The sequence below is a fragment of the Bos javanicus genome, chromosome 4 (assembly GCF_032452875.1).
Source record: "Bos javanicus breed banteng chromosome 4, ARS-OSU_banteng_1.0, whole genome shotgun sequence".
In the NCBI taxonomy this organism is placed as follows: domain Eukaryota; kingdom Metazoa; phylum Chordata; class Mammalia; order Artiodactyla; family Bovidae; genus Bos; species Bos javanicus.
Window position 1 is genome coordinate 83109114 of NC_083871.1, and position 23485 is coordinate 83132598.

The following is a 23485-nucleotide window of genomic DNA, read 5'->3' on the forward strand; positions in this document are numbered from 1 at the left end:
GGACTGTAGCCTGCCAGGCTTCTCTGTCCATGGAATTCTCCAGGCAAGAATACTAGAGTGGGTTGCCATGCCCTCCTCCTGGCAATCTTCCTGACCCAGGGATCAAACCAAAGTCTCCTGCATCTCCTGCATTGCTGGCAGATTCTTTACTGCTGGGTCACCAGTGCTGTGCTGTGCTTAGTCACTCAGTCATGTTTGACTCTTTGCAACCCTGTGGACTATATCCCGCCAGGCTCCTCTGTCTATGGGGATTCTCCAGGCAAGAATAGGACTGGGTTGCCATGCCCTCTTCCAGGGAATCTTCCCAACCCAGAGATTGAACCCAGGTCGCCCACATTGCAGGAGAATTCTTTACCATTAGAGCCACCAGGGAAACCCTGTACTGTTCTTAAGGTTTCTAAAATCAGAGTATTAATTTCAGCTAGGGAAATAGAAATTCATTTCTAATGGACTCATGGAAGGCTGGAAGAGTGATCATTTCTTCCCTTTTTAAAGTAGGTCATTCAAAGTGTTTAACTTTTCCTCTCTATAGTCAAGAGCTTTCTGGTAGCACTAAGTGGTAAAGAACCTGCCTCCTAATACAGGAGACTTAAGAGACATTGGTTTGATTCCTGGGTTGTGAAGATCTCCTGGAGGAGGGGGTGGCAACCCATTCCAGTATTCTTGCCTGGAGAATCCCATGGGCAGAGGAGCCTGGTGGGCTGAAGTCCTTGGGGTCACTAAGAGTCAGAGTTGACTGAGGCCACAGCACACACACATGACGCATGCTCTGCAGCCAAAGTGCCATTTCCTTGGCACCTCGTCTTTATTATCATTGTTACTATTAGTATTTAGGTGATTTTTATTTTCCATCATTTTTATCAACGATTTTCCACAAGCTCCGTCCCTTTTTTGTGACAGGGAGGTAAATTGGTGACATTGAAGCTTTGCTCTTTTGAGGTCAGAGTATCAGAGCAGGCAGACAGAGTCCTTGATCTCCACCTGCTGGTGGCCAGCGTCACTGCAGCCACCCTCTCAGGTCTAAATCAGATCCAGTCGATGATGATGATGCTTGTTAAAATTATTAGCAAAGGCAAGGTGATAACATGCATATCTTGCATTAGTAAGATCGGATACAACCAAACTGATAGTTATGTACAGCTGTAGAGATAAATCAGGAACTCATTATTAAAATCTTATTTGTGTAGAGTTAAAAGATTACTTTTGAACTTTACATAATTGTATTAGTTTTGCCAAATATCAAAATGAATCCACCAACGGTATACATGTGTTCCCCATCCTGAACCCTCCTCCCTCCTCCTTCCCCATACCATCCCTCTGGGTCGTCCCAGTGCTCTAGCCCCAAGCATCCAGTATCGTGCATCGAACCTGGACTGGCATCTCGTTTCATACATGATATTTTACGTGTTTCAATGCCATTCTCCCAAATCTTCCCACCCTCTCCCTCTCCCACAGAGTCCATAAGACTGTTCTATACATCAGTGTCTCTTTTGCTGTCTCGTACACAGAGTTATTGTTACCATCTTTCTAAATTCCATATATATGCGTTAGTATACTGTATTAGTGTTTTTCCTTCTGGCTTACTTCACTCTGTATAATAGGTTCCAGTTTCATCCACCTCATTAGAACTGATTCAAATGAATTCTTTTTAATGGCTGAGTAATACTCCATTGTGTATATGTACCATAGCTTTCTTATCCATTCATCTGCTGATGGACATCTAGGTTGCTTCCATGTCCTGGCTATTATAAACAGTGCTGCGATGAACATTGGGGTACACGTGTCTCTTTCCCTTCTGGTTTCCTCAGTGTGTATGCCCAGCAGTGGGATTGCTGGATCATAAGGCAGTTCTATTTTCAGTTTTTAAGGAATCTCCACACTGTTCTCCATAGTGGCTGTACTAGTTTGCATTCCCACCAACAGTGTAAGAGGGTTCCCTTTTCTCCACACCCTCTCCAGCATTTATTATTTGTAGACTTTTGGATCGCAGCCATTCTGACTGGTGTGAAATGGTACCTCATAGTGGTTTTGATTTGCATTTCTCTGATAATGAGTGATGTTGAGCATCTTTTCATGTGTTTGTTAGCCATCTGTATGTCTTCTTTGGAGAAATGTCTATTTAGTTCTTTGGCCCATTTTTTGATTGGGTCATTTATTTTTCTGGAGTTGAGCTGTAGGAGTTGCTTGTATATTTTTGAGATTAGTTGTTTGTCAGTTGCTTCATTTGCTATTATTTTCTCCCATTCTGAAGGCTGTCTTTTCACCTTGCTAATAGTTTCCTTTGGCAAAACTAATACAATTATGTAAAGTTTAAAAATAAAATAAAATTTTAAAAAAGGAAAAAAAAAGATTACTTTTGGCCACACCATTCAATACTTCACAGAAATCTACTCTCTTCAGGAGATACATTGATTCAGTTGAGAGTAAAATCCAATTACTAATAGTATGTGGTTGGAACATGTATGTAAGGGAGGTTTTATGTGTAATCACGTGGGGGAGCAGCCTGTCAGGTAACACAATGTCTGTGTTCTGATCTATAATAGAACGTCTGTGTGTGTGTGTAGTAGGATTCACACTCAGCTTCCCATGCTGTCTGCATGATGCAGAGTCTGTCTGGCCCGAAACTGTTGAAACCAGGGGGGTGATCACTCCACAGGTGTGATTTTTTTCAGACAGATGGAAAGTATATATAACTTAGAATGATGACAACACAACTTGCTTTCTACATTTGAACTCCTAAGTCCATTGTATACACAGTGTGTTTATGTATAGTTTATGTGTAGTTCTTAGGATCCTGGAGAGAGCTTGTTGGTTTCTCCAATAGCAAAGCTAAAAGCCCTTGTTTATCACTCTTCTTGAAATTAAGGTGCCCTCCTAAGTTTTATTCTAAGCATTACTCTATTAACAGTGGCAACAATAACATATATAGAAGATCTATGTTTATGTAAAACAAGAGATATAATTCTTTTAAATTTTTAAGTTAACTTTTATTATGGGAGTTTTCAGTCATTCACCTAAATATAAATCCCCCTGTACCTCATACCCCACTTATCAGTGCTTATAATGCACCTTAAATAAGTATCATGTAAAAGGATTGTTTTTCTGAACTCATGTACTTAATGACAGAGTAGGAAAAAAAAACTACATTCTATGTCATGGCCAGTGACTGTGTTTTAAATCATTGCGTACGTTGTGGAGGTAATAGGATATCAAATTCTGATAGTAGGAAATTCTCCTAAGAGAAGGAAATAGCTTCTAAGAGTATGAGTGATACTTGTCCATATAACAAATATCACAGTGCTAGCATTATTTTTCATTTCCAAAGTAAAATGTGGTAGAAAATGTATTCAGCAACAGGTTAATTTTATATTAGTTATTTTTGTTTTTTATTGCAGTATGGTTGGTTCATGATTGTGTTTGTTTCAGGTGTACAGCAAAGTGATTCAGTTTATATATATATATTCTCTTTCAGATTCTTTTCCCTTCTAGATTATTACAAGATATTGAGTATAGTTCTGTGCTATACAGTAGGTCCTTGTTGGTTATCTATTTTCTATTTAGTAGGGTGTGTATTTGGAGAGGAGAATGGCAACCCACTCCAGTGTTCTTGCCTGGAGAATCCCACGGACGGAGGAGCCTGGCGGGGCTACAGTCCATGGAGTCGCAAAGAGTCAGACACAACTGAACGACTAACATACGCACATGCACACACAGACAGGGTGTATATTGCAATGGGTTATTTTTATAAGTAAAAGTACTTTTGAGTCAGAAGGAGGTTTTTTAAATGCCCCGCTATGGCCATAGGTGTGTGGCTCAGAATCTCCATCTCCCATTTCTGAGGCCCACTCAGCAGGCACTGTGCATTACCCTTTTCAGTATTCTGGGTTCAACAGTTAAAGTATCTGCATCATGAAAGCTTTCCTAACTTAATAGGACAAACTGGGTAGAGTTTATTCAATAAGGAAAAAGAATGATTAATGCCAATCACATCAGCTAGCAAGATCAGTTTTTGAAAGATGCTTCCTGAGTGTATTATATACAATTAATCTTCAGTGCTCCTTTTTCTCAGTCTTTCTGATTTGAATCTCTGAAATCAAGTCTGCAAACTGATGTGAGAGTCTTGTAAAGACTTGGACTCCATAGCCAATCTGTTCAAAACTAAAATTTCTGATTGTACTTTATTTCACTAGTCCAAGTTTTACATACTACTTAAAGCTCTTCTGACTACATTCCAACCTTAGAAACAAGATTCTCATTTTTTTCTATTTTGTATTTCCTAGTAAAGGACCCTAAATCTGACTTAATTTGAATTATCATATATATTTGATGACAAAAATGATTCTCCCTTCATTCTCAAGAGGTCTCATTGAGAAACTTGCTAATTTTTTTTTAATGAATTTAATTTGGCTTATGGGACCTTCTCCATGAAGACTTGGAAGTTTATATTTTTAAATGCAGTTTATAAAATTCTGACTTTGTGTGATAAGGATGCTTGTCAATGGCTTTCTTCCGTGGTCCAGGTAGTATCGGGCCTGGGCCCCTTCCATTTTTGTCACTCAGATATCCTCCGCAATACTGCTATCATCTGCTTTTAGCCAACAAGGATTAAAAAGAGCTTGTGGAGGGGGCTGTGCACACCTTAAAAGCCGTGTTTCAAGAGTGGCATGTGTCACTTCCATTCACATTCCGTTTGCTACACCACCTGCAAGGAAAGCTGAGGAATGTAGCCTTGTTGGGGGCCCAGGAGGCAGAGGAGTCAGAACTTGGAGCAGGTGGCAGACTCTGCTGTACCTGAATACTGGGCTCTGGGACATGACAAAGAAAGCCTGAAGTCTGATGGCCTCAGAAGAGGGGAGAGACATGACAGGGCTGAGTCTGACTCTTACTGAGGCCTGTTTGGTTTACAGATCATCCCTGGAACGGAGGCTGATGTGACGGCTGGGACCTTGGTGCCGGCAGTTGAGGGGGTTCCAGTGGAGGAAGCAGAGACAGAGAAGGCGGCTCTTCCTGCTGGAGCAGGAGCAAGTTTAGAGGAGGCCAAGACTGACATTGAAGCCACAGAGGCCATAGATGGTGACAGATCTCAACTGGAAGAAACAGAAGCAGTGGCCGCTCAGGTACATGTCCTAGAAAATGGAGTTTCTGGGGAGATGGTGGCCACTGGAACCCTCTGTTGGCTAATGGTGATACCTCTTTTGGATGTGGAGTAATGGATGGTGTGTAGCCATTTTGTGGCTCCCACTCCACCAAAACAACATATTTCATTCTCAGGAAGAGTGATCTCAGCATTCTCCTGTATCAGCATTGTGAAGCTCCACAAGGCTCCCCTGGCTCTGGTGGACTGGGCTTAAGCACAGATAGGGGCAAGGGAAACCATGGTATTAAGTGATGGAGAAAAAGAATGAAGCACAGATGAGGAAAAGGATATGAATGGAGGGAGGGACGAGGAAGAGAATTTGATAGAACAATAGGCTTGTTGGGTGGATTAGGTGAGATAATAGCCAGAGTCCTCAGCTGGGTGCCAAGCAGATGGTGGGAAGCCAGTATTAGTAGTTAAGTCATATTACTATTATTACTCTTTATTATTCAGTTCAGTTCAGTTCAGTCACTCAGTTGTGTCCAACTCTTTGCAACCCCATGGACCGCAGCACGCCAGGCCTCCCTGTCCATCACCAACTCCCGGAGCTTGGACATCAAACTCATGTCCATTGAGTTGGTGATGCCATCCAACCATCTCATCGTCTGTCATCTCCTTCTCCTCCTGCCTTAATCTTTCCCAGCATCAGGATCTTTTCAAATGAGTCAGCTCTTCACATCAGGTGGCCAGAGTATTGGAGTTTCAGCTTCAGCATCAGTCCTTCCAATGTACATTCAGGACTGATTTCCTTTAGGATGGACTGGTTGGATCTCCTTGCAGTCCAAGGGACTCTCAAGAATCTTTTCCAACACCACAGTTCAAAAGCATCAATTCTTTGGTGCTCAGCTTTCCTCATAGTCCAACTCTCACATCCATACATGACTACTGGAAAAACCATAACTTTGACTAGATGGATCTTTGTTGGCAAAGTAATGTCTCTGCTTTTGAATATGCTGTCTAGGTTGGTCGTAACTTTCCTTCCAAGGAGTAAGCGTCTTTTAATTTCATGGCTGCAGTCACTGTCTGCAGTGATTTTGGAGCCCAGAAAAATAAAGTCAGCCACTGTGTCCACTGTTTCCCCATCTATTTGCCATGAAGTGATGGGACCGGATGCCATGATCTTCGTTTTCTGAATGTTGAGCTTTAAGCCACCTTTTTCACTCTCCTCTTTCACTTTTATCAAGAGGCTTTTTAGTTCTTCTTCACTTTCTGCCATAAAGGTGGTGTCATTTATGTATCTGAGGTATTGATATTTCTCCCGGCAATCTTGATTCCAGCTTGTGCTTCCTCCAGCCCAGCATTTCTCATGATGTACTCTGAATGTAAGTTGAACAAGCAGGGTGACAATATACAGCCTTGACGTACTCCTTTTCCTATTTGGAACCAGTCTGTTGTTCCATGTCCAGTTCTAACTGTTGCTTCCTGACCTGCATACAGCTTTCTCAAGAGGCAGGTCAGGTGGTCTGGTATTCCCATCTCTTTCAGAATTTTCCACAGTTTATTGTGATCCACACAGTCAAAGGCTTTGGCATATTAAAGTGCCTTAAACTCTCCATTAGGCTCCTTTTACCAAAAGCCCATCCCTATGTTGGGTAATGGGTCATTAATATGACATGAAGTTGGAGTTACCCCAGAGACATGAAGGCAACAAATACAGAGACTCCTAATGTGAGGCCTCAAACCCAGAGGCCACAGCAAGGACGGCTCTTCTAAACCCCATGTTCTTCTTGCTCCTCTGAATTCTAAGTAGAAACAGTGAAGAGTTCGTTTAACGTGAGGTTTTGCTTTTTCCTGATTATTTCACTTATAATAAATTTCCAGAAGTCTTTCCAGAGCTCCTTAATGCTTGAAGCTAAACGATCCTGTTCAAACAGCTGGCAGTGGTACTACTTAGCGAAATAACTCAAAAGTATATTCTATATTTTTCCATAGATTGTCTTGTCACAATGCAAGGCATATTTCTGTATGTGTGACAATATGCTCATTGACAGAATGTATTATTTCCCCCAAATTGAAGAATGGAGGTGCCTATCTATATTTACTGATATCTGAGGATATATAGAACTTGATCTCCAGGCTTCCAATATACTAGTGAAATTCCCTTCCCTGCTCATCTTCGTTAAAGAATAAAACAGGTCTTGATCCTTTGGTTCTGCTTTGCCCCCAGACAGCACAATACTTAGAGCAGTTGGTGGGAATTGTCATTGCTCAAGTTATCACTGCAGTGTGAGCTCTGATGATAACCAGCAAGCAAAGGACATCTCCAAACAGGGGCCAGATCTTTACTAACAATAGGGTTTCCAGGAGAAAAGCAATCACAGGTGGTTAAATGTCAGTTTCAAGTGAGGGTTACTATTCAGTGGGACAAGAATGGACCACTGTGAAAAGGAGAGCATCCTTAGAGTCTAGCTACATTCCCTGTCAGGATTATACCCCTCCTCCCATCACGATTAACCTCTCTCCCCAAAATCTGCTAGTCCACTTCCCAACTTCCTGAGAAACCTGTCTTACCTAACTGCCTGGTTGTCAAGGATCCACAAATTAGTCCCATTAAAGGTTTCTGTCTCAGGAGACAGAAAAAGGAGGCCATGTTGGGAGGAATGTTTTGCAAGGTGGAAGGATTTGAGACCAGAAAAGTTGGGTGAAGGGCAGGCGTTTAGCTGGATGGGAGACGTGGGGAAAGTGGAACCACGGTGGGTGGGATGGGCTAGAGGAAACTCCTGGAGAGTACAGAAGCCTTCTTTCCCAGCCCTTGCCCACACCACCATATTTTTCTCCCCCCAGGAGAAGGTCATCCCTTCTGTCGTCATACAGCCCGCCTCCAACAATGAAGGGGAAGGAGAACACGAAGGAACCGTGGATGCAGAGTACAAAGAGGCGACTGATGACACGGCTCTTCCCGGCCCCACCAGTGAAATGCCAGAGCTGGCCTCGGAGGAGCAGAAGGCGGCCAGGGCCTCCCAGCCTGCACCTTCTGCTCCCTCTGCAAGCGAGGCCTTCCAGGAAGTGCCTCCCGGCTTCCTCTACAAGGTTCTAACTTTTATTTTTGCCCCCTTTTTTTCTTACTTTATTCAGTGTCAGGAAAATACAATAGTAAAGTCAGTCACCTTTGATGGAGAATACAGTGTAATTAAATTTACTCTTTTCTTACTTGAGGACTCTGTTTCAGTTTGATTTGCAGTTCACCAAAGTTCATTGTTTTGGAGAAAGAAATGGCAACCGACTCCAGTATTCTTGCCTGGGAAATCCCATGGACAGAGGAGCCTGGCAGGCTGCAGTCCAGAGGGTCGTAAAGAGTTGGACAGGACTGAAGCGACTTGGCACACAAAGTTCATTGTTTAGTTTCAAAGCTTGTACATTTGGTGGTCTTGTCTACACAAAAGGATACACTTCAGATGCCATGTGCCACACTGACTATTAAATATGTTTTCAGTTCTCTATGATCTGCTTTACAATTTTGCTTCAGTTAAAGCTGAGTCTCTTTTAAAAAAGAGAAATGTGTTTCTGGTCCCTTAACATTTCTTACTTTTTAATCTGGTGACCGTTGGTCTTTTCTTTGCTTTGAAGCCCTTTTGTGCAGACTTGGTTGTTTGGTTTTCATTCTTTTGCCATATGTATTTATTGTTTTTTTTACTGTATTACTTTTGCCTTCATCCTCACATCACATTATAACATTGTAAGATTTCCATGCTGCTGGGCTGCAAGAAGCACAGTCATGTCTTCTATATTTTAACAACTGGTAATTAAAGAAAGTTCGGCCACAAGGTAAATGATATGCCCCTTGGTAGTGAATGGGGTGATTGTTTCCTCCCCAAGTGCCCCCTCAAGCTCCCCCTAGAGCCCAGGGCTTGAAATTATCCATGTGCTTATCTGCTCTTTGCTGGAGGGCAGGAAACACCTTGCTGCAGTTGTATGGCACAAAGTAAGGGGTACATAAATATTTTAAAAGTGAATAAATATGTTAATTGGCTTCTATGATAAGGAAGGGAGAAGGCGATGTTACCCCACTCCAGTTACTGTTTCCTGGAAAATCTCATGGACGGAGGAGCCTAGTGGGCTACAATCCACGAGGTCGCTAAGATTTGGGCACAACTGAGTGACTTAACTTTCACTTTTCACTTTCATGCACTGGAGAAGGAAATGGCAACCCACTCCAGTGTTCTTGCCTGGAGAATCCCAGGGACGGGGGAGCCTGGTGGGCTGCCGTCTCTGGGGTCGCACAGAGTCGGACACGACTGAAGTGACTTAGCAGCAGCAGCATGATAAGGAAACAAATGATGGAGAGAAAGTTTTTCTCAGAGAGGCCATCAAATGACTAGTCTTCATCAATGGAAGGGTCCTTACCAAAAAGCCCAGTTTTAATACGTTTTTAATAAAAGTGTTAGTCACTCAGTCATGTCCAACTCTTTGCTACCCCATAGACTAGCCCACCAGGCTCCTCTGGCCATGGAATTCTCCAGGCAAAAATACTGGAGTGGGTAGCCAATCTCTTCTCCAGGGGATCTTCCCTTCCTAAGGATCGAAACTGCATCTCCCACATTGCGGGCAGATTCTTTATTGTCTAAGCCACCAGGGAATCCCCATACTTAAGCCTAATACCTGGGCTTAAGCCAGGGGCTTAAAGGTAGATGATCCTACCTAATAGATTATAGTTGGAATACTAATATGCATATTTGACTTGGCATTTCCAACTTCAGCTCTTTGTCTTTTAAAAAGTATTAAATATGTGTGTGCTTGTAGGGATGGAATTGAGTAGAATAGTCATTGTCTTTTTCTTCTATTTGCTCCTTAGAAAGTAGCTGCTACCTTGCCACCTCCATTGGGGACAGGTGGGCTTAATAGATTGATGAATTAATTAATATGGAGGAAAAAACTAGATACATGGCCACTAAGCCAGTGTTCCACTGTGTTCTGTTTTAAGAAAAGGGCATGAAGTCAAGCAGGCAGGGATACCAAGCAAGGCCAGGTCTGGCTGGGTCCCTCCCTGACTTTGCTCAGTAGCTGCACTGTGAGCTGGGGAACAGCATTTACCCAATATCTGGGCTTCAGTGTTTTCATCAGAAAAAATGAATTTGGCAATAAGACAGTCATTTCTAGCTCTTCCATGTTATGCTTCTGTATATAAAATATACAATTTAAAAGCCAGTTGTTCTGAAGGCTGCCTTTTCACCTTGCTAATAGTTTCCTTTGTTGTGCAGAAGCTTTTAAGTTTAATTAGGTCCCATTTGTTTATTTTTGCTTTTATTTCCAATATTCTGGGAGGTGGGTCATAGAGGATCCTGCTGTGATGTATGTCGGAGAGTGTTTTGCCTATGTTCTCCTCTAGGAGTTTTATAGTTTCTGGTCTTATGTTTAGGTCTTTAATCCATTTTGAGTTTATTTTTGTGTATGGTGTTAGAAAGTGTTCTAGTTTCATTCTTTTACAAGTGGTTGACCAGTTTTCCCAGCACCACTTGTTAAAGAGATTGTCTTTAATCCATTGTATATTCTTGCCTCCTTTGTCAAAGATAAGGTGTCCATATGTGCGTGGATTTATCTCTGGGCTTTCTATTTTGTTCCATTGATCAATATTTCTGTCTTTGTGCCAGTACCATACTGTCTTGATAACTGTGGTTTTGTAATAGAGCCTGAAGTCAGGTAGGTTGATTCCTCCGGTTCCATTCTTCTTTCTCAAGGTAGCTTTGGCTATTCGAGGTTTTTTGTATTTCCATACAAATTGTGAAATTATTTGTTCTAGCTCTGTGAAAAATACGGTTGGTAGCTTGATAGGGATTGCATTGAATCTATAAATTGCTTTGGGTAGTATACTCATTTTCACTATATTGATTCTTCCAATCCATGAACATGGTATATTTCTCCATCTATTAGTGTCCTCTTTGATTTCTTTCACCAGTGTTTTATAGTTTTCTATATATAGGTCTTTAGTTTCTTTAGGTAGATATATTCCTAAGTATTTTATTCTTTCCATTGCAATGGTGAATGGAATTGTTCCCTTAATTTCTCTTTCAGTTTTCTCATTATTAGTGTATAGGAATGCAAGGGATTTCTGTGTGTTGATTTTATATCCTGCAACTTTACTATAATCATTGATTAGTTCTAGTAATTTTCTGGTGGAGTCTTTAGGGTTTTCTATGTAAAGGATCATGTCATCTGCAAACAGTGAGAGTTTTACTTCTTCTTTTCCAATTTGGATTCCTTTTATTTCTTTTTCTGCTCTGATTGCTGTGGCCAAAACTTCCAAAACTATGTTGAATAGTAATGGTGAAAGTGGACACCCTTGTCTTGTTCCTGACTTTAGAGGAAATGCTTTCAATTTAATTCAAGAAAATAATAGCAAATGAAGCAACAGACAAACAACTAATCTCAAAGATATACAAGCAACTCCTACAGCTCAACTCCAGAAAAATAAATGACCCAATCAAAAAATGGGCCAAAGAACTAAATAGACATTTCTCCAAAGAAGACATACAGATGGCTAACAAACACATGAAAAGATGCTCAACATCACTCATTATCAGAGAAATGCAAATCAAGACCACTATGAGGTACCATTTCACACCAGTCAGAATGGCTGTGATCCAAAAGTCTACAAGCAATAAATGCTGGAGAGGGTGTGGAGAAAAGGGAACCCTCTTACACTGTTGGTGGGAATGCAAACTAGTACAGCCACTATGGAGAACAGTGTGGAGATTCCTTAAAAAACTGGAAATAGAACTGCCTTATGATCCAGCAATCCCACTGCTGGGCATACACACTGAGGAAACCAGAAGGGAAAGAGACACGTGTACCCCAATGTTCATCGCAGCACTGTTTATAATAGCCAGGACATGGAAGCAACCTAGATGCCCATCAGCAGATGAATGGATAAGAAAGCTGTGGTACATATACACAATGGAGTATTACTCAGCCATTAAAGAGAATACATTTGAATCAGTTCTAATGAGATGGATGAAACTGGAGCCTATTATACAGAGTGAAGTAAGCCAGAAAGAAAAACACCAATACAGTATACTAACGCATATATATGGAATTTAGAAAGATGGTAACAATAACCCTGTGTACGAGACAGCAAAAGAGACACCGATGTATAGATCAGTCTTATGGACTCTGTGGGGGGGGGGGGGGGGAGATTTGGGAGAATAGCATTGAAACATGCATAATATCATGTATGAAACGAGTCGCCAGTCCAGGTTCGATGCACGGTACTGGACGCTTGGGGCTGGTGCACTGGGACGACCCAGAGTGAGGGTAGGGGAGGGAGGAGGGAGGAGGGTTCAGGATGGGGAACGCGGGTATACCTGTGGTGGATTCATTTTGATATTTGGCAAAACTAATACAATATTGTAAAGTTTAAAAATAAAATAAAATTAAAAATAAATAAATAAATAAAAGCCAGTTGTTTAGTCTTGGCTCTGGGAAAGAGGTCAGGGACACAGGAGAGAGAAAACTAGCCTTGATTAAATAGTTATCCAGGCTGGGCAATGAGTCCACCAGGGTTCATTTTAGTACTCTCCTGCTTCTTAAAAATTTTCAGTAATCAAAATTTAAGGAAATCTTTTAAAAAGGGGGAAAGAAGAGTGGTGGGCTAAGACAGATGTTTAAGCTGGTAGTAAAGTAGCCCTAGGTATCTAATCCATGGTGAATGATACCGTTGTGTTATTATCATCAAAAGGGCTAAGAAACTAGAATTCAACCCCACCACTAAAAAGAAATGATAATTATGTAACTTACTCAGGTGCTAGATAGTACTACAGTGGCCATCATGTTACCATATGTAAATGTATTAAATTAACATGGTATATACCTTAAATGATACAATGTTACATGTCAAATATATTTCCATTAAAAAACAGAAAAAGAGAGAAAGGAAACAGATTGTCATGGTTTAAAGGTAAGATAGGGAAGGAAGTTTATTTAAGAAATTGATCACAGGGTTTAATTAGATAGTACTTTCCATATAACATACAAGTGATGGTTTTCCCAATTATTAATTGTTTTACAGAGGAACTTTTCACTAGGCATCTTTAGATTAAAAAATAAACAAATAGTAACAAAGCATTGGTGATAATAAAATAGAACTCTCTAACAAAAATGTGAGAAATTAAAATTTAATTAATGCACTAAATTTTAGCTTTGGAAAAAGGCATTACTTTACTAAATATATAGTACATTCAGATGGCCTCAGTGTCTGCCTGTATAACTCAGATATTTTTAAGTAAACAGAGATTAGAATTTCCTTTGTTGTTAGAGTCCCTAGAAAAAGAAAAGAAAGTGAAGTCACTGAGTCGTGTCTGACTCTTTGAGACTCTGTGGACTGTAGCCTGCCAGGCTCCTCCGTCCATGGGATTTTCCAGGCAAGAATACTGCAGTGGGTTGCCATTTTGGGCTTGACTCGTATCTTCATCTTTTTTTATCCAGTTTAGAGATGCTTCTAAGAGTGCCTGCTGATAATCTGGCTGAAAGACTTTGCTTTTATATCTTCTTTTCTTTCTAAAATGAATCAGTTCTTTTACAATCTTTTGCAGGTGGAAACACTGCACGATTTCGAGGCAGCAAATTCTGATGAACTTACCTTACAAAGGGGTGATGTGGTGTTGGTGGTGCCCTCAGATTCGGAAGCTGACCAGGTAAAGGATAAGGGCAGAAAGTACCACAGGCTCTACTGGTTTCTCCTGAGGGTCAGGTGGGCTCAGTGACTTCCTGAAGATGTTTCTACCTTCTCAGTTGCTCCATGAATGCTCAGTTGCTCAGTGGTGTCTGACTCTGTAGCCCCATGAACTATAACCCGCCAGTCTCTTCTGTCCATAGAATTCTCCAGGCAAGAGTATTGGAGAGGGTTGCCATTCCCTTCTTCAGAGGATCTTCCTGACCCTAGGATCAAACTTGGGTCTCCTTCATTGCAGGAGGATTCTTTAACATCTGAGCCACCAGGGAAGCAGTGTACTTTGGCTTAAGTACTTGAACCTATTTATAATAGCTGCTTTATAGTTCTTACTGTGAATTCCAAAAGCCGGGTCATCTCAGGACACATTTCTGTTGCTTTTTATCTTTGGGTCATATTTTCCTATAATTAAAAAAAAATGATACTGGACACAGTGGATGTTGCATTGTAGAGTCTCAATTCTGTCTTCTACCTCTGAAAATTGTTTCTTTTTAACAGGCATTTAAATGAGTAGATAAATACCTTGAATTCATGTAAGTTTGTTTTAGTTTTTTTACTCTCAGGCTAAGTTCTTAGTCCTGAGAGATGTCTCTACCTCTCAGACATTCTCCTTTGGGATTTCAGTAGAAATCCTGAAGAATTATCAAGCCCACTAGCTTTGTGGGATCTGAACTTAAAATTCTGCCTCCTCTGCACTGCCAGTGCTGAAATTTCTACTTAGCTGTTGTTGCCTTCCTGCCGTTCCTTTCCCCCAGGCTCCTAGAGAAGCCCTTATGCATTTACAGCTTGGGTTGCAGCTCAGGATTCCAGGAAAGAAGTTTTCTGTATATTTGAGGTTCCCTCTCTGTACTCCCCTCTTTCAAGATATTCTCCATAAAAGTACAGCTCCTCTGGCAACCGTAAACTCTATCCTCTGAATGCCCTGCATCACACAGACTGAGGTTAACCCTCAGGAAAAACCTTGTTAACAGCTCTAACCCAGTGTGGTTTCAGGGGTTAAATATCACCCAATTTCTGCACTGGTGGCTCATAAATGGTAAAGAATCTGCCTGCAATGTAGGAGACCCAAGTTCTATCCCTGGGTTGGCAAGATTGCCTGGAGAAGGGCATGGCAACCCACTCCAGTATTCTTGCCTGGAGAATTCCATGGACAGAAGAGCCAGGTGGGCTGCAGTCCATGGGGTTGCAAAGAATCAGACATGACTGAGCAACTAACATGTTCACTTTCAATGTCTGCCTGCTTTTGTTCATTTTCAATGCCTTCACATAGTTGATATGTATACCTGCTAAGTCACTTGACTCATGTCCAACTCTCTGCAACCCTATGGACTGTAGCCCACCAGGCTCCTCTGTCCATAGAATTTTCCAGGCAAGAATACTGGAGTGGGTTGCCATGCCCTCCTCCAGGGGACTTTCTCAACCCAGAGATCAAACGCAGGTCTCCTGCATTACAGGCAGATTCTTTACCATCTGAGCCTCCAGGGAAGCCCTCTAATATATAAACTTATATTTTGTAGCAGTCATTTTTATATAAAAATAGTTCCATTTATGTATGCACAGGTATCTACAACTATAAATATAGTTGTGTTCTATGCAATAGTGTTTGTTGGATACCAGCTATTTTGCCACAACCAAAACTGGAAATCTTCAGTCTACCACATATTTTAAGCATTTAAAATTTACTTTTCTATATTTTTCTCAGCTAAAGATTGATATTAACTGCCGGGGACCAGCCCCGGCTGAACCAGGGTATTCGAAGGAGAGACGGCGTAGGCGAAGATCAGGAAACAATTGCTTAATTAAATGTTAATTAAGGATATAAAGAGTAATAGAATGAGGATAGCTCAGTAAAGTTCAGTGGAGAAAAGAGGCTGAAATAAGGATAGCTCAGTGAGGAAATTCAGTGGAGAAAAGAGGCTGAATAATTCAGCCAGAAGGTAAGAGAAAGAACGACATGGTGAGACCAAGTTTCGGTGAACAAGGCCCGCACTTTATTTTTCAAAGTAGTTTTTATACCTTAAGTTATGCACAGAGGATAATGGGGGAAGGGGTAGAGTCTTGCAGCAAACCAGGCTTTCTTCCTGCAAACTTATCATATGCAAAAGCTTAGGTGATTTGCATCATCTTCTGGCCTGGAGGCCTGTTAACATTTTAAGACCTTTTCTTCAGAAAACTTATTTTTCTCTAAAGGTGATTGGTCAGGCGCCACCCTCCAAAAGCATTAGATAAAGTTGCATTCCTACAGAGCAAAGGTGTGGTGGGCTACAACAAGAAAAAGAATTAACTCAAGGGTCCCAGGTTACAAACATTAAAGCTACTATTTACACCAATTATATTAACCAATACACTGCCAGGGACACAGCAGGTAAGGGATATGGAGACTTAGCAGCAAACATTGGCCCAACAAGTGAAAATCCCTTCACCAATACAATTTCTAATCAATCTTTTAACTACTCAAAAGAATCTGTGTTTAGACAGTTAGAACATCTCCTGCTTCTCACAGTTGGGAGGCTCTGAACAATCACATGTTGCCGGAAAAACCTATTCAGGCAGGCTAGAGGATTTCCAAAGGAGTTTGTAGGTTAAACACTGTCACACCCAGGAATTATTAACTGGAGCTGTAAGCTAACTTTTTTTCAGAGAGGTAGTGGGGGACAGCCCCCCGTAAAGCAGAAAGTAGGCAGACTCTGGTTTTGGGGGTATATGCTCGAGAATTTCCAGGGGGACTCCTGAGGCTCGATCCCGCCTTTGCGTATGCCGAGCCTCCTTCCTCATGACCTTTGTCATGGGCGGAGTTCCTCACGCTGGCTACCGGCAGTGATAGAATTCCAGTTGAGCTATTCCAGATCCTGAAAAGTGCTGCACTCAATATGCAATATGCACTCAATATGCAATATGCCAGCTCCCGGCAATTAACTATGATGCTTCACTTTATAAGTTGCATTTCAAAATCTATGAGTTGGAATATATCTTGATTATGGGTTTATGCCAGCCTTTTATGTTTGTCTTTATTGAAACTATTTTAAAACCCATGACTCCACTTGGCTTCATTGGATTTTTCACTCACTGTAAATAAAGTCAAATGTAGACACTTAAGGGGAAAATATGACCTTTTGTATGTTTACCAGAGGTTTAGAAAATATTTAGTTATCATCTTTTACTCTAAGTATACCTTTGTCCTTCACATATATAATATCATAATTTTATAGAGGACACTTTTCCTCATCAGCTAGAATATTATCAGTTATTTTATCAAATCATTTTTTCTGTTACTTTTTTTTCTGTCATCAAAAATTGGCCTGTCTAAATGCTTATATTTCTTGTCCGTATAGCAGCATCAATTTATGGTCTTAGATTATATCAAAGGAAATGTATTCAGCTCCTTTATTTAATTTTATGAGACCTCATTTTATCTGATGTACTTGAACTATACTGGGGATTGGTTCCGATGAAATCTGGCTATCCTTCATTTTAAGTGGGATCTTTTTCCTGTATTGGTTAACATAATAAAGACAGTCATTTCCCACTGGTTTCACATCCTATGATCTGTATGTTTGAAATTGTTCCTTCAGCTCAGCTTTCCCCACGTAGACTCTGCTTGTCTCCGGAAGGCTGAAGGCAGATGTCAGCCTCCATTTCTCATTTCACATTTCATCTACCATACGCTGTGGCCATGCACAGACGGGTTCTTTAAATTGTCTGTGGCTAACTGTCTTCATTTTTGTGAGGGCACATCTATACGATAGACAAATGTTTATAAGGAATAATTTACAAAGACTATGACTATTTCCAGCACAAATGTCATGACGTCAAACTGCTCTGTCATTTATATAAACTCAAAAAAGAACAGTGGCAACAAACACAATGGTGATACCAGGCAACACGTATCAAGCTGTTGGTGTCTGATTAAGTCCTGTATATGGTGGTTTATTTCAGTTACATGTGTGAGTGGGCAGACAGAGTTCTTCCTTATAAGCAAGTGGTTGAGGCTGAAGTAGAAGACCTCGCATGGTCTTCTCAGCACTATATTCCAACCCAGGGGTCTCTAAGCCTTTCTTTCACTGTGATCCACAGGACGGGAAATGGTCCTGTGCATGATGTTTTCACACGGTGTCCCTCTCTTTGCATAAATTAATTCTTTCCTCTTCTTTAAGAATTTGTTACAATCCAGTTAGCATCAATTAACTACACTTTGTACAAAATTATAATATTAACATTTGTTGTTGTTCAGTCTCTCAGTTGGGCCAACTCTTTGCGACCCCATGGACTGCAAACACACCAGGCTTCCCTGTCCTTCACCATCTCCCACGGCTTGCTCAAACTCATGTCCATTGAGTCAGTGATGCCATCCAGCCATCTCATCCTCTGTCGTCCCTTTCTCCTCCTGCCTTCAGTCTTTTCCAGCATCAAGGTCTTTTGCAGTGAGTTGGCTCTTTGCATCAGGTGGCCAAAGTATTGGAGCATCATTTCAGCATAAGTCCCTCCAATAAGTATTCAGGACTGATTGCCTTTAGGATTGATTGGTTTGATCTCCTTGCAGTTCTAGGGACTCTCAAGAGTCTTCTCGAACACCACAGTTCAAAAGCATCAATTCTTCAGTGCTCAACCTTCATTTATGGTCCAACTCTCACATCCATACATGACTACTGGAAAAACCACAGCTTTTACTACATGGATCTTTGTTGGCAAAGTATTGTCTCTGCTTCTTAATATGCTGTTTAGGTCTGTCATAGCTTTTCTTTCAAGGAGCAAGCGTCTTTTAATTTCATGACTGCAGTCACCATCTGCAACATTAACCTTCAATTAACTATATATATAAAATAAATAATTTCAAATTTTATTCTATTTTTCTTAAACTGACAACTTACTAGGGACAAGCTTTATCCCTGAGCTCAGCACACAAGTTTACAGGTACTGTGATATCCTTGTACAGGACCACAATACTTAATAAACCCATTATTTTATTAATCATTGGCAATGTAGATTTTTCCAGTACAATAAGTCCCCTACCTATAAACAAGTTCCATTCCAAGAGCACATTCTTAAATCTAAGTTGTTTGTAAGTCCAACAAAGTTAACCTAGGTGCCTGACTAACATAATTGGCTGTATAGTATTGTAGTGTAATAAATTCATAATACTTTTCACACAATACATAAAAAACAAACAAGATATAAAGAAAATATTTAAAATCTTACAGCATGATACCTTGAAAAGTACAGTAAGTACAGTACAACAGCTAGCCTAGTGGTGCTGGCATCGAGTGAACAAGCATAAAGAGGTATTGACTGTAGGAGAGAGAGGAGGTGGGAGATGGTAGAGCTGAAGGATTGTTAGCAATAGGAGACAGAGGGCAAGCTGCAGTTTTACTCACGCCTGAAGTTGATGGAACACACGTTCTCATCTTTGAAAGTTCGTAAACTGAAGGTTCATATGTAAGGGGATTACTATAGTTGGACTCTAAAAGCCTTGTCTTTGTCTTGCAGGATGCAGGCTGGCTGGTAGGAGTGAAGGAATCAGACTGGCTTCAGTTCAGAGACCTCGCCACCTACAAAGGCCTCTTTCCAGAGAATTTCACCCGGCGCCTGGATTAGGGCCAAATATATTGTAGAAAGAGCCTGATTACTGGGTTTTTAAACCTTTGTGGAAACCTGAAGAGTTCACTTTTGCTATGACACTCTTAATGATTGACAGACCGATTCCAGACAAAGCTTGGAAGGCTGTCTCAGTGGAGCATGTGTGCAAACAAATGTCAGAGAAAGCAAAAAGTAAATTGAGGGAAGAGTCCTCACTGGTTCCCATGTTCTTGCTACCAGGTTTGTTTGTGCTTTGTCCGAGCTGTGGAGACTCGTGTACTCGACCCCCTCCCACCAATTCTAAAATAGCTTCCTCCAGACCAGAACCTTAATTTCTCTGCACCAAGTATGTGGTATTGAGTGGCTGCCCTGCCGAAGACATGATGAATTACCCTGTAATGTGAGATTATCGTATTCCCCTACGCAGGTGTGAGCACGGGCTCTCCCTTTCACGTTTACTGTGTTCAAAACGAAACTGCTGCAAAAGTTGTCACTGTTCTTTTCCAACACACCTCCCTCTCTGTAGATATCCATGGACACACAGTCACACGAGCTAGTTCCCATCACTTCTGAATCTATGTGTATGCACAAGGCTACATATACATAGCTGCACTCTCTCCTTTCCACTGTAGCTCTTAGTCTCTTAAGCGTCATTGATTCATGCACTGCTCTTATTCTGTCTGGCATTGCAGTTGCAGTTTTGCCTCTGGGCAAAAATCAGCCATCCCATTGCCAAAGGAGTCGACAGTATCTGTGTTGGGAATGCATTTTTCAGGATGCAATGACTCATAGCCCGTCAGAGGTGCCTCCTCTTTGGAGAAAGCAGTCTGGCGCTCTGAATGGCCACTGTGGCTGGAGATAGGTGAGTTGGGATGAGCAGCTCGATTGTCTTAATTTCTGCCTTTTTGAGATTGGCCAGCTGATGGGGCATTGAAATCAACCCCCAAAGAACACTATTTCCAAAAGCTCCTAATTTCCACCTCTTTCTATTTATGCAACTCATCTTCACCGATTGTCCAAAAATAAGATATAGGTGATGTATGCTGTACCACAAGTCATCTGTAATGATTCTGTTTTCAGTGCTGTGTCATTCCAAATAAACCTTGGGTAATCTCCAGCAATGACCTTAATTCCTTCTGATGACTCATTTGTTTTGGAAAGCTTGTTTCATTTGGACGCATGACTTGAAACAGTCGATGTTGAGTTGTTATTTGTGCAGAAATGTGCTCCTTCCTCTGGGTTGTGCTTCACAGCCCATCTCCCTTCCGCTCACTCCTTCATCCCAGTCATTGCTGGCCACTTGGAGGTCCTTGCTGCCCGGCAATCACTACAGCACAAATAACAGCTGCCGATGGAGGCCCTGTGCTGACTGTGGCTGCAAAGAGTGTGTATCACAGAAATCTGACGACCTCCATACTCAGCAGTTTCTTCTCACACCAGCCTCATCTTTTGGACACTTTTCTTTCGGACATGTTTATGTTTGTAGGTACATACAAAAATAGATGATATAGAAAAGTCAATTCACTAGACATTTATAGGAGAGAATTCTGAAAACAAAACCCTTTTATTCTTTTCTGCCCTGTAATTGTACACAATATAAGCTGATCAAGAATGCATGTTACTTGACTTTTAAATTTGGTATGTATTAGTGGTTCATGATTTTGTGTCTCATGGTGGATTACCGACTTGGACACTTAGTGAATGTTTAAGTGCTAATAGAAAAATAGCTGTTATTTTTTAAATAAGTTTTGCTTATTATTTTTAAAAAACTTTTAGTTGCACCTTGCACATGGGATCTTAGTTCCCCTACCAGGGGTCGAGCCCACATTCCTTGCATTGGAAGGTGGGGTCTTAATCACTGAACCACTGGGGACGTCCCAAGAAATAGCTATTCTTGACCTAAGATTGTTCCAGGGGCTCATCCAGTGAATCTGGATCGCCACAAATGGCCTAGCCTCTTCTTCATCTTTTAAGATTTCTCTTACAGACCCAGTAGGATTCAGGCCTTCAGATAGTACAGAGAACCTTCAAAAAGTCAGATAAGGATGCTTGTAGTTCTTATTAAACATATATCTTTCTGAAAGTCCTGCTTATACTACATATAGATTGAGTGTGTATATAGTTTGCAAGGCTAAGCACTTTGGCAATTTGGATTTTGAAAAATATTTTAGCATCACTCGGGCCCCTGGGATGGGGAAGGCTCCATGTACCATGCTGTTACACTGCCTCCACCTTGGCCAGCTCTTTCTGACAAAGCCAGGACAGCTTTTGAGTGAGCCAGACCCCCACATCCACAAGCTGCCACAGAAGGAGTATGCGGTTTCAGAATTCTGAGCTTTTTCACACATAAAAAAGCCAAAACTCAGACTATTTAGGAAAATCCAAGCATGGCCCCATGACCCATTCTCATGATCCATTGAAAAAAAAAAAAAAACTTTGGGAAACTGCAGCAATTTTAAGAAATCAATGAATTTAAAGATTACTGAAACTCTGTGCTTTATGTCATACAAACTTCATGAACACCTCAAAGCCTGGGAAACAGACTGATTTGCCCTGCTTGGACTCTACTACTCTATTCAGAGGAGCCCACGCTGCCTTCTGGTTTTTACTTGGAACCTAACTAAAGGCCTTATGAACGTCATGGGCCAGACCTTGGACATAAGCTGGTCACACAGTTTCCTTGGGTGGTGGTGTAACTACCGTCTTCCCAGGAAGATGTAGCCTCACCTTAGGGCTCGGATAAAAGGCACCAGATGTTGGTAGCTATGTGGAGAAGACTATGACCAGTGACCTCCTTGCAAACTTTGAAATCAGAGCCATGTGGTTCTATTCATTCTTGACCCCATCATGCAGAGTCAGGACAAGAAGAACCCTGGTTGTTCAGGGCAGTCTTCCTCAAGGCACACAGCACAGGTTTGATACTTTATATATATATATATATATATATATATATATATATATAATTCCTGAATACAGTGTGCTAGAATAAGCTTAATATTCCATATCAATAGTAAATGGCTCCCTGGTTATCATTTAAGATTGCTTTGGGCTTCCCCTATGGCTCAGCCAATAAAGAATCCTCCTGCAATGCAGGAGACACAGGAGCTGGGTTTGATCTCTGGGTCAGGAAGACCCCCTGGAGGAGGAAATGGCAACCCACTCCAATATTCTTGCCTGGAAAATCCCATGGACAGAGGAACCTGGCGGGTTACAGTCCATATCAAGTGGTCACAAAGAGTCAGGCAGGACTAAAGCAATTTAGCACACATAAGATTGCTTTAAGATGCCATCCATAGTAAGTGGCTCATTGGTTATCATTTAAGAATGCTTTAAGATTACCCTTGAAAAGGTAATTGAGACACACCCTTTAATTTTATGCAAATTGAGAGGTAGACCAGGTACCTTGAAGCTTTCAAGGTTTTCTTAAAATCTAGCTAATTCCCAGTCCCCTGGGGTCTCAGGTCCAACACGCAAGTTGCCTTATTTGTATAGGTTGGGTCCAGGTCATGGACATATTCCCCATCCCCTATGACCATGGGTGTGTCTGCCCTTTGCCCTGGGGAGGCACCTCCTGATGCCTTTTAATGCCACAAAAACCAGAGCAGGGAGGCCTGGTCTGTAACACCCATTCACCCCTGGGGATGGTCTATGCTCTCACACCCTCCCCTGGTAATAAATATCATTAGGCTCAGTGTCCTTGTCCAAAATTCCACCAGTGACCACTAGGTAATTTTTGTGACATCTGATAATGCCGCCAAACTTCTCCAAACTCTCTGCAAGATTCCAAGATACTCATTTTCCTGTTTTCCCACCTCTCTGTTCCTCCTCTGTCACCTTTACTAATTTTTCTTGCTTCTTCTAGTGGGTGCTGGGGTGGGATGGAGGCAGGGAGCATCAGTTTCCCTCCCAGGTCTGTGTGCCCAAAATCCAGGGGACGTTCTCTTTAAGGATTCAATTACTGCTCCCAAGTCCACATGTTCATCTATTCATTAAACTTTTGTCAAGCTCTTGCTAAGTGTCCGTTACTGTGCACTGGACCCTGTTGACTAAGATCTTGCCCTCAAGGTCTTAGCTCTTGAAACCCTGCTGCAGCCCAATCCTAAGGGGTCCCT

General features: G+C 41.4%; 1 protein-coding gene across 1 annotated transcript in view; it reads left to right on the forward strand.

The window, feature by feature from the left end:
- AMPH (amphiphysin) overlaps positions 1 to 20503 on the forward strand; it is a 214946-nt gene extending 194443 nt beyond the window's left edge. The window contains exons 18-21 of the mRNA XM_061414521.1: positions 4908 to 5117; positions 7922 to 8167; positions 13663 to 13764; positions 19284 to 20503. Of these exons, the coding sequence (XP_061270505.1) occupies positions 4908 to 5117; positions 7922 to 8167; positions 13663 to 13764; positions 19284 to 19391 (666 nt within the window). The 3' untranslated portion in view covers positions 19392 to 20503. The remainder of the gene's footprint in view (positions 1 to 4907; positions 5118 to 7921; positions 8168 to 13662; positions 13765 to 19283) is intronic.
- Positions 20504 to 23485: the final 2982 nt, after the last annotated feature.